The sequence below is a fragment of the Cariama cristata genome, unplaced genomic scaffold (assembly GCF_000690535.1).
Source record: "Cariama cristata isolate BGI_N322 unplaced genomic scaffold, ASM69053v1 scaffold39057, whole genome shotgun sequence".
Classification (NCBI taxonomy): domain Eukaryota; kingdom Metazoa; phylum Chordata; class Aves; order Cariamiformes; family Cariamidae; genus Cariama; species Cariama cristata.
The window spans coordinates 1-11,495 of NW_009629030.1; the positions used below are offsets into that span (position 1 = coordinate 1).

Below are 11,495 nucleotides of genomic sequence, written 5' to 3' on the forward strand. Positions count from 1 at the left end.
TGGAAGCACTGGGGTGTGCCAGTGAGTCTGAAAAGGCTGTTTGATGCTCCGGGAAGGCTGTCAGGCTGGAGTCTGGTGGGCTTGAACCGAGCGGCCCGGCCTCGCCGCGCCTTTTACCCGCTTCTCGTTCCAGGAGACGAGCGTCGCTTTGGGAACCCGGACTCCTTGACTCGACCCCCTATAAAAGCATGTCGGTCGCCAGGTAGGTGTTAGCCTGGAGAGGCCGTTACTGTGCGCACTGCTTGCAAAGGTGCTGAAATGCCCAGGGCCGGAGGAAATGGAGTTTATCGGGTTTTAGCTCCTTTGCGGGTTTTACCTTGGTTCTGGCGTGCGGGTGAGGAAATCCTGCTGCAGTTTTTGTTCCAGACATAAGAGATGAGTGCTGCTTGGCCTTCCAAAGGGACCGATGCCTGTAGGGCATGCTGAAGCCCTTAGGTGGCTGTTTTACCAAGTCATCGCTCGGAACGGTATTTTGTCACAGCATTAAAATGGGGAATACCTGATTTTACTAACACTGCTTGGTTTTCAAAGGCTGAATTTAAATAAATTATTTTGAGCTGCAGAAAGAAATCGCTGTAAGTCTGTACTCCGTACAGTGAACATCATTGCTTATGAGGAAGCACGTAATTGGGGCTTGCCTGCCCTTTCTCTGAAGCACCAAACGTACATTGGTACTTGCTCTTGGACACTGGGCTGGACAAGCTGCTGTGTTAGCTCTGTGGGGTGTCTTCTTGTTTCTTTAGTTATGAAAACTCTATCCTTCTCAAAACTTTAGAGAGATGGTAACTTTGTGTAATACAGTCACGTGGCTTTAGCCTGTTGTTCCATCAGAAAACTGCAAGAAAATTGTGTTTCCTTCCCTTTTAGTCTGTTGGTCTATTTTGAGTTGGACTGTATACGTTATTAGTATGTGGCAATTCTCAGATGGATGAGTCGGGCTAGCCTGAGACTATTCTCCATTCCCATCTGTATTCTTGTGACAGAGCTGTCGCCAACCTCTTGTTACAGCTGCAGCGCGTGGCCTTAATTGTGTGGCGCTGCCCTTGAAAAGAGCTGCTGATATTAAGCTTCAGAAGAGGAATTTCCAGGAGGCATGGAAAAATCTTATCTTGAGGGAGGAAGAGAGAGGTTATGAGTATTTCTCTGGGAAAGTATAAAGGTTTATCCGTGAAAAGAGCTGTGTGAAGCTCTTACTCCCAAATGATGGCTGACAGAGTACTAACGTGCTTAGTATTGTAAATGTGGCTGAGCTGCTTTAGGAGGTACAGATAAGTGGGTTTTTCTTACTGTAGACATCTCTAAAAATGAGGCTGGGGGAGAGATGTCCTTGCCCTACCTCCCCGAGCTCTTAACAGTGGTATTTGATTATAGTCACAACAGATGTAAAAGTTAAGAGACCCTAATGCTTTATATAGAAGGGAAGGAGTAATTTCCCCTCTCACAGTCCTCCCACCTGTAGCTGTACAGTATTGGTTTTTTTTTTCTGCAGAGTTTAGGGGAATGCAGGGTCTGTGAGGCAGCGGGACAAGCGGGGTGGATTTTTATAAGGATGTAATTGTCATGCTTCCCTGAGAGCAGAATGGAAGCAAAACCACAACTTGAGAAACTGGTTTCTGGCTTCTGCTTAGAGGTTTTAAATATAGATTAGGAAACTTGCTTCTAGAGCTAACAAGCTTTAAGAGCCTACAAACCCTGCCTCAAGTCAGGCATCTTCTAGATCAACAAGCTAAAGACAGACGTTAGCAATCTCCGTTGAAGTTGTCTTAAAATATGCAAGTAGAGTGTATGACCGTACCAGTTAAAGGCAAGCGCTAGGTGTTTTTGGCACTCGAGTTTGTGCTGTTTATAGTTGCTGTGGAACATTGCAGCAAGTGTGTCGTAGGCTTATCTTTGTGTTGAAAAAGATTGAACCCACAGGGATGGATATGTACTAGACTTTAAAGAAAAAGTTCCACGGTGTTAAAATAGTGGGTTTATATTTTGGATTATAAACCTGTAGTTTATGAACTTGCAGATTTCTAATCCCTTTGATTAACCTGCCGTATGAAATGGGGATAGTAAGAAGATCACTCTCTCTTGGGGGGTGACTGTGTGGTAGGTCACAGGCTAGCAGGTTTTAAGGTAGATTGGAAAATCCTCACTGACTGCCTGGGTGGCAGGAATGATCCTTTGGGTAGGAGGCTTAAGGCCTTGTAAGGAATGAACAGGCGTGTCTGGACTGGAATTGATATATATTTCTAGAAACTTAGACTTCATCAAGGAGGAGTTTACTTTTCTCTGTAGGGGATGCCATGTGTTCTGTCTGCTTGCACTAATACTCTTCCTGTTGGTGATACCCGCTGTTACAGCAGGTGCTGATTCACAAGCTGTCCTCATGTGAGAAACACAGTTGTATATATTTAAGTCTTTCCTTTTTACAACAACTTTTAAGAATGCTTTTGAGAGAGAGAGTACTGATTGCTGCAAAGAAGGGGAGAGGAATTAAAAAGTACAGACTGCATGAGTAATCCCCTTTAGATTCGTAGATCTTTCTGGTCTTGTGATTACTAGCCACCACTACTAGTGAGATTTTTCCTTGCAAAACGTCAGTACACAGTGAAATATTATGGGTATGTTGTTTGGCATTGCTGAAGATCAAGTAATTTGGCAAGAATCTTCATTCTTAGCTTGGTAGGAAATCAGTCACTTAACAGGTTTTTAAGAAGGTTTTGAAAATACAGTATCCCACTCGCTATGTGCAAATACTTTACTGTGGTACCTGTGACTTAATATTTCAGTTTAAAACTTAAGGTTTTCTCCCTTGTTTGTGTTTTGGGTGGTTTTGTTTGGTTGGTTTGGGGTTTTTTCCCCTCCTTTGTATGCTTCACATACACTGGCATGCTAAAGCTGCCAGAACGTATTAGAAAAAGGCTCTTTTCTTTTCTTGAAGTACAATTAATAAACACCAGGTGGCAAGCTGTGTGTTGCCCTCACCTGCACGGTAAAAGAGCTGTAGAAACACATTAAACCTTGGGAGAACCCACTACTGTTAAAAGAATAAAAGGACCCAGTGTGAATGTTGCAGAGAAACAAATTTTACCAATTGTATTCTTCCTTTGCCGTTTCCTCTGCTTATGCCCTTAAGCTTGATGGCTGTGTGATGGTTTCTGTTCCACAGCTGTACTACAGCTTTCATTCCACACCTCAACGTTTCCCCCCCTCCCCTTCTTGAATCTGGGCAACCATGTGGTTGCACTTTATCCTTTCAAACATCTCCTGGTGTTCTGCTTTTGACTGGCTTTCCAGCCCTGACCTTTGCTCTGTGACTCCTGTCGTCATACAGGGCTTTATTCTTTCTAGTTAGTAATATTAACTAAGTTGGATTTCAGCATCTGAATGGCTGTGTAGTTTGGCAAACAATCTAAAGGTGTTGGTTTAGATTCTTCCCAGTTATTTGAGGGGATTAAATTAGGAGGATAGGTGCCCTAGATTCTCATTATGGTTAATGAGAGAAAGAGACCCAACTAAAGGATGGCTTGGACTACAGAAAAAGGGGACTTATGTTCTGTATTTGTTTCTCTCACCTTTTCCCCTCTGCCTAGTGCTATGGAAGACAGCACAATTATTGTTTGTAAGTCGTGTGCCCAAAGCTGTGGGAAAAACCTCTCTTTACTCCCATGCTTGTGTATTTACTAGTTTATACTGAATCCCTTTAGTGTAAGGCATTTCTTGGCTCTTAGCATTTGGTGTCTTGATGTCTGGGGTTTTTTCAAGTGTTTTTAAGCCAAGGACTCCTAAAACCAAACCAAAACAAAAAAAGCATGTGGTGGTGTAGACAGCTATATTTGTAGTGAACTCAAATTTACAGTAAGCGTTTCAAGTCTTAGTTGCTTTTGGTTACATTTTAAGAAAGTAACTCTTGGGAGATCACAACTTGAAAATCACCGATTTAGATCATGCATGTTCTGAAACTATGTCTCGGTCCTTCAGTTTTGTGGTAATATGAGCACAAATGATACTGCACCCATACCAATACGCTTTTTTTTTTTTTCCTTTTCCCTTTTTTGCCTCCTTACAGGCAGTTCTTCAATTTACTTTCTTCAAGAGAATTCAATAAAGGAAAAAGCAAAGGCTTATGACAGTAATGAACCCAAGAAACCAGCAGGGTATCAACCAAATATTTATACACCACTAAAAGGTAACAACACTAGTTTTACCAGTACCTTTTCTGTGACATAACAAATAATTGCTTAAATGTGCTAAAATGACATTCTTTCCGTTCTCTTACAAAAGGAGGAGTTGTTGAGTTTAAAAAAAAAAAATAATTATTTCAGAGTGTACTCCTGCCCAGAAGTCAAATTAAACTGATTGTAGTATAGCAATCATCTGCTTGGCTGTAAAATCTTAAATTTCAAGAAGGCACAGTTTTAAAATTTGATAAATACCTAGCTGTCTGTTTTTTGAAAAGCAAAACAAAAAGATGAGTAATATCATACCTGCTTCAAAACTGTTATGAGAGTGGATCTTTAATTGCCTCAGGCAAAGCAAAACAAAACCATTCTTTTTCTAAAAAGATGAGTTATTTTTGATTTTAGCAGGGGGAAGCTTGACTATACCAAGTGATTTCAAAGTGAGGGAGCACTTTTTCTGTTCATTGCTCAAGAGATTTTTCTCCGTGTGTGTTACAGAAGCAATGGGGAAATACAATGAGGAAGAAAATATGGGATACTTTTTAGCCCAGGAGAAGGTAGTTATGTTACTACAGGTGGTTGGAATACCTCCAAATAGATACGCTATGTGAGGGAGGTTTTTAGGAGAGCAGGTAACTGGTCAGAGAGCGAGGTATGGCTTGCATTCGTTTGGTCAGTAACGGTCCTAATCACACAGTGTTTATGGGAGAGCACTGAAAGCAATTGTGAGTGTAGACTGACAAAACACAGCCGTGAACCAGGTAGCTGAGATGTGCACAAGAACACATCTAGGTCAGCCTGCTGTTTGGCAGACATTTTGCTCAGGCTGCTAAGAACGTGCCCATGTTTGCTGGAGCCCCCTCCGCTCTGATAGCAGTGGTGTCAAGGTGGTAGCTTTACACTGTTTTATTCCTGGTTTTCCCTCCTGCTGACTAGTTTTGGTTTCAGCAGTGACAAATCTGGTACCCTCCATTAGCAATCAATTAACGCTGCTAATTTCCCATCCTTTGCATTTTATCGTTATTGCATCATTACTTTTTTAAAGAAAAAAAAGGAAGGATAATTTTGTGTCATATTGGGAAAAGGGCCAAATTAAGCCCTTTGTATTAGGTAATAGTAGCTCTATCCATCTACAGAGGGGTCCAAGAGGCTGTCGTACGGCACAGGCTTGGTTTGGCAGCCCAGCATGTGCTCCTTCCCTAATAACCTTTGAAGATTTCATAGAAAGAGCTAAAAGCGTGTATAGCTTGTCCGTCTTATTCTGACCTCTGATGTGATAACCAAGTTCTTTCATTTGTGCTTTGGTTTCAGAAAGAAAGGCTGACTTCCTTGAGAAGAATCAAGAGTACCGCTCAACTACATCACAGAGTAAGTCAAAAACCAGATACGTAGTCTTTCCCTGTAATTAAGTGAAAAGTACAGAATTCTTTTTCTTCTGCTTATGGTTTTTCTTGTGCCTTGGGACACTCTGTCTGGGAAGGTGGAAAGGGAACACAGGTGGCAGATCCAAATGGAAGCTGGAGAAAACAGCACATTCCAGAGCCAGAGCCCTTCTGTGAGGTTATTCAACTTCCTGACCACAGAGAATGACCCACTTTTTCTTTTGCTTTTTTGGCTCTGTTAGGAAATGAGTTGACTCATGGGACAATCAGTAAGTGCAGAGCATGTACTGGTGGCATTGTGGGGGTGAGCTAAGGAAGGGAACAAAACCTTCACCTTTTGGTAGCGGTGAATGTTAGATTAGTTTGTACACATCGCCTTCCCTTATAGCCTTCCCTGAGTAACGGTGGCCTTCTATGATTGAATTAGTTGCCATGCACTCCTGGACAGGAGCAGCATTTTTCTTTGCTGGCAAACTCCAGTCTGTTCATCTAATGACCAATTCCTTGTGTTTCAGATTTTTATCTTTGGTTGTTTTTGTGGATTTGTTGGTTTGGGTTTGGTTTTTTTTGTCTTGGAAGAGTACTTGAAAGAAGGGGGGAGGAAAAGGTGTTCTGAATTCTTACTAGCCTTCTGTTCTTAATATCTTGTAAATCCAAATTCAGTCTGGAGAACCTGAGGGTTGTTTGGGGCTTTTTTTTTTTTGAAAACCACAGTGCCTCCTGGAAGAGAAGCTCGTCTTGTGGTAGCTGCATATTGGTGAAACATGTTTGAAAAATGAATCGAGGCAGGGAGTTCTTGCTAATCTGGTACTTTTTCTTTCCTGTGCCAGAGGTAATAGGTGCCGCAGGAGTGCAATCAGTTGTGTGTTGGGCGAAGAACTCTGGAATATCACTTGAAATTCTGAAAGCTCTAAGGTGTCTGCAGAAGTTATGCCTTTAGAGTTAGGCAAGACAAATAATCTTCTTGGCCTTCGTGCAGATTGTGTTGTAAATAAGGCAAGATTCTTAGGTAGGAGAGGATCTGTTTTCAGGCTGTTTATTGAAATATTTTTTCCTTTAGGGTATGGATCGCAGCTGTCTCCTTAATCTGAAACCTAGTCTCTGCAAACAGGGCTACGTTTACAGAATATTACAGAATGGAGGTGATTTTGATCTGTTAACTATTAGGAGACTTGTATAAGCTTAGCCGGTTACAAGCTCCAGGTCTGTGCCCTATCAGGGAGTGGGGTTGAAATTACAGAATAGCGTAGCTCATTAAGCCAGTTAAGCTCTGGCTTAAACCAGAGCTGCTTTTAGCACCTTCTGCTATTACATTCATACAGAAACAAGGTTATAGAACTTATTTTAATGTTCTTGAAATAACTCCTGTAGGGTGTGTTTGTTCAATTTGTTCTCAGTAATGCCATTGATGGTATCCTGATTTGGTTATATGTTATTAAGGAGCCTTCAGCTTTGAACCAGTTGCTGCAGTTCACAAGAAGCCAGAAATTCTCGTGTCTTTTTAATTAACTGACTAAAATGCAGAAAACATGCTGACCGATAATTGCACTGTATATATTCATACTGGTCTCTTGGGAAAGTTGTTCCTAACACTCTTTTGTGGATAATGTCTCCTGTACTTTGATGTCTGAGCCTATTTAAATAAATATTCCAAAAGTATATTTTGAAGTTGAAAGCTTGCATTTTGCTTTAAAAGCACAATTCATCCCAAGAAACTGACTGCTGATGAAGCAGGCCTCTGTCCCAGGCTAGATGGAGAGGGGATACGAGACTATGCCTTTAAGATATCATTTTGCTTTTGCTACTTATATTTTGCATTATGTTGCTTTTCCAATACATGTGTTAATTGAGCTTCCATTTTTCTGTCCCTCAAATTCTTGAGCAAAATCAGGAAACTTAATTGGGACACAGGATCCTTGTGCGGAAAATAACAGGTTGTTAAATCTCTGCCGTTTTGTTATCTTGTACGTGAAATGCCTCCGTTTTTATTTGCGTAACTTTTCAAGAGTTAAAAATCTTGGGGGGTGATTTGTGATAGCTTGGGGACTGGTGCTTTTTATGCAAGATTGTCAAGATGGCTTAAGAACTGACATTTGGCAAATAGCGTAGATGGAGAGTTGGTCTGGCAGTTGAACACGACGTAACAGGTTACTAATAGCGGTGAATGTGTCATTTTCCTTGTTCAAGACTAGCCTCGCTTGAGGGCGAATGATGCAGAAAAGAACAGAAAGCCCCGTACTTGATACAGCCCTACCCAGGATGAGATCACAGTCTCGCCTTTCCTCCTCCTTAGCAGGACTGCATTCCCTTCAACAAGGTGTTACGCAAGGGTGCTTTGTTAACCTTCCTGTAAGCTTTCTAGAATTTTGTATGTAAAAGCATAACCAAGAAAAGCTTTTTGTTGAAAATAATGCAGCTTGGTGATTTCAACTCCCTGCTGAATTCCCTGCTGGAAGATTGGTTATAATTGTTGTCTTAGTATTTTTCTCACGTTCCTTTCTTAATTTCTTAACAGGCAGAAGCAAATTTCGAGATCAGTCCAGTATAGGGAAGCAGTCACAGCCTTTGGCCAAAAGTAAGACTTCTGCTTTCACTTCTATTTCATGCTTGTGTTACATTTAACCATTTTCATGCCTGTCCAAGTATTAGATTTCCTGGTAGCTGGTGGTAAACTGAGGGTCCTTGCCAGAACAGATGACATGCTTGCTAGGGCGTGTGTTTTCAGCACGAAGGAAGGAAGGAAGGGTGTTGTATAATAGGTAATATTTCCACCTGAATTTAAGGTCTTCCATCTGTAGTGTTTACAAGATTTGCTACACAATTAAAACTGAGGCAGGCCGAGCGGTGTTCTTATTTAACAGTTGTTGTCCTGATAAAAGTTAGGACATAAAAAGGTAGCGTAAGGTATACAGTGCTTCCTTGTTTCCAGGGAGCTTGATATATTTTGTTGCTAGTCTTACTGGGAACATAATTGAGCCTTATGCTTGTAGTAGGTCAAACAAGGGTTAATTTAACTGTTCAAATACAAACCCAAATCAAAATATTTGATACTCTGTATGCTTCCTGTGTGCTGCTTGCTGTGTGTACTCTTTGTGACGCTGACTGATCCAAAGACCACAAATGTTTTCTGATAGTGTTCGTCACCGGTGTTTGAAATGCAAACCTGCTGCAGAAACTATTTTTATCCTTACGAGGTTAGGGAGGAGAAATAACAACACACAACCCATTCTGGTGATGCCAGGTTTTGTGTAGGGCTTTTTCTGCCGAGCCTAAATGTAGGAAAAAGCTTGACCTTTTTCAGAACTGTTTTAAGCTCTTAGTCTGGATTTGATTAAATAGAATGGAGTATTGATAAACCTTCAGAAGAGCTCCTTTTTCAGAAGAACGTCCAATTTCTTAGTCAATCTGGAAATGCATAAAAATGTCCTTTTTTTAATGCTGTCACTTCACTAAGTTGCTAAAGAAGTTCAAAGTTGTTTGTTTGTTTAACTAGAACGTCGTCTTTGTGCTCTTCAACTGCTGCACTAGTAGCTTGAGAGTGGGATGAGAGTTCATTGAATTCTACTGTTTCTTCTTATTTTCGTCTCACTTGTTGATTTCTGATCCCTTTTAAAACATTGTTTTCTTCCTGTTTGCTCCTCCTTTGTATAGATGACGGTGAATCGCAGAGTGGATTTCACAAGAGCTGGACTTTGTTACTGGTTCTGTTAATTAGTGTCCCATCGCTTTATGTCTTGTGGAGTGGAATGCCAAGTCTTCTAGATGCAACTTTGTCAAGTAGAGATACTCAAATTCTGCAAGCGTTTCGGGCCCGAATGAAGAAACTAAAAAATACTTACCAAAGTCAGCACCCCAATCTGTGGAAAAGAACCCACGTCTTCCTTGAGAAACATCTCAATGCTTCCCATCTGCATTTAGAGCCAGCCATCTTACTGTTCACAGCTGGCCAAGAAGCTGAGAAAGCACTGAGGTGCCTAAGTAACGAGATTGCCGATGCCTTTGCCTTCTCCCAGAATGCTACTACCATCAAAATTAATGGGGCAGACAAAGCCATATTGGATAGTGACATTGTCAAGCTGGAGGTAGATGATGAGCTCAGCTCTGGGTTCAGAGAAGGCAAGAAGGTAGCAGTGGTGCATCGATTTGAGTTACTACCCGCAGGCTCCACCTTAATCTTTTACAAGTACTGTGACCATGAAAACGCAGCATTTAAGGATGTGGCTCTTCTGCTGACAGTTCTCCTGGATGAGCAGTCGCTGGGAAAGAGCCTCACCTTACAAGAAGTTGAGGAGAAAGTCCGGGATTTCCTCTGGGCAAAGTTTACCAGTTCAGATGTTCCTAATTCTTATACTGGCATGGACACAGATAAGCTGAGTGGACTGTGGAGCCGTATATCTCATCTTGTGTTGCCTGTTTGGCCTGAAAAGGGCCTCCCTGTGGAGGGATGCACATAGAAGTTATTGGAGAGCATTTGGGAAAGGAGGAAGGCAGAAAATGTAGGTTGCAGTGGCTGAACAGGGAAGAACTTGTGGCTGCTGAGCTCAGGCAGTGTACAGTCTTTTCTGTGCAGAGAAATTCCACCAACTGGCAGGGTGGTTTCTGTTAAAGTAGCTGAGACTTCCCTAAATCAACTGCAGGGTGTAAGCAAGGAACTTGCTGTTTGTTGGTAAGTTGTGTTCAGTGACTTACTCAGGCTTGGTGTCCTGGAGATGGAAGTAAGGTGTCCAGTAGTGCAGAATCACTCATCTGCTTCTGAAGCTGTCTTGGTGTGCTATCGGCTTTGCTATGAGGATCCTTTTCTGATGGTACGCAAAGCTGTTTGAAAAAGTAATAGGATGCAAAAACGTCACCTTCATCTGCCAGAATTGCTTACTTTTCTTCTAGCGTAAGAAAAAAAACCCATAAACTGAAAATGATGATAAAGTGATGTGAGTCTAAGCACAAGGTTTTTCTTGATTTGTCTGATCACAGCATAGATGTCAGCTGTCTCTGGCAACTTCTAGAAATGGCAAAATTGCTTGAAAGATTTGTGACTTGTAGAGAACCTTTCAGTAAGCATTTCTTGCTTAAATGAGTCTGTCTCAAACAGTTCTGGAGAGTGAGAAAAGCTGAGGTTCAAAGGATTGCTTAACATTAGTAGTACTGACTTCAGTTAAATAATCCCTTAGCACCTCTTTGCCTCGCTGCTTCTGGGAATTTGTCAAAGTTCTGCAAGTCTTAAAATTTGGGAGAAAATGATAAAATGTCAGCTGTGTGTGTACTATTTCCTTTCCAAACAAAAGTTTAGGAAGACATAGGTTATTTCTCATTTTAATAAGATAAGTATTTTTGCATCAAGAGAATTTATTTATTTGTGGTACTTGGTATTCTAGAAAAATAACGTACCTTTATGTGTCTGCATATAAACAGCTGCTTGCTGTATAAGCTTCTAGTGAAGAACAGATTTGCAATGCATGTTTTTAAAATGCATTTTTTTAGCGTGCCTCATGCTGAGGATCCCTCACACCAGACTAAAAACATGTACTTGTTTCTATTCTAAGTATTTTGTGTAAAAAAGAATAAGAGAATTGCAGCACTTCCATTTCATTGCTGTTACTGTATGCTCTTGAACTATTGGTTCATGTGCATTTAGGTTTTTTGAGTATGAAGGAACGTGTAAAGACTGCTCTCAAATGAATCGGACTTTTTCTTTGTAACAGCTGAGAGATGAGTGGCTCCTGGACTCATCCTTTATTCACAAGCCCCTTTAGCTGTCTTATTGCAAAAAGTCCTTCTTAACTAGGAAAACCTCTTGAGGTGCTGGAGCTTCTGGCTTTTTTGTGCAAGAAAAGGTTTGGGGTGTTAGTGGAATGGACCAAAATCACCTTAAGCATATAAAAGAAGACAGTTTGAGAGACACAGAGCTATGGTCACTTAAACCACAGGTGCATTTGTTCTAACCATG

General features: G+C 41.2%; 1 protein-coding gene across 1 annotated transcript; it reads left to right on the forward strand.

The window, feature by feature from the left end:
* Nucleotides 1-133: 133 nt before the first annotated feature.
* Nucleotides 134-10,682, forward strand: TOR1AIP1 (torsin A interacting protein 1; the record flags this gene model as incomplete). The annotated part of the gene is made up of 6 exons (XM_009705019.1): nucleotides 134-202; nucleotides 4,058-4,177; nucleotides 5,481-5,537; nucleotides 8,067-8,126; nucleotides 9,203-9,940; nucleotides 10,627-10,682. Coding segments are annotated over 6 exons (1,100 nt in total), but the record flags the coding sequence as incomplete, so codon positions are not given.
* Nucleotides 10,683-11,495: the final 813 nt, after the last annotated feature.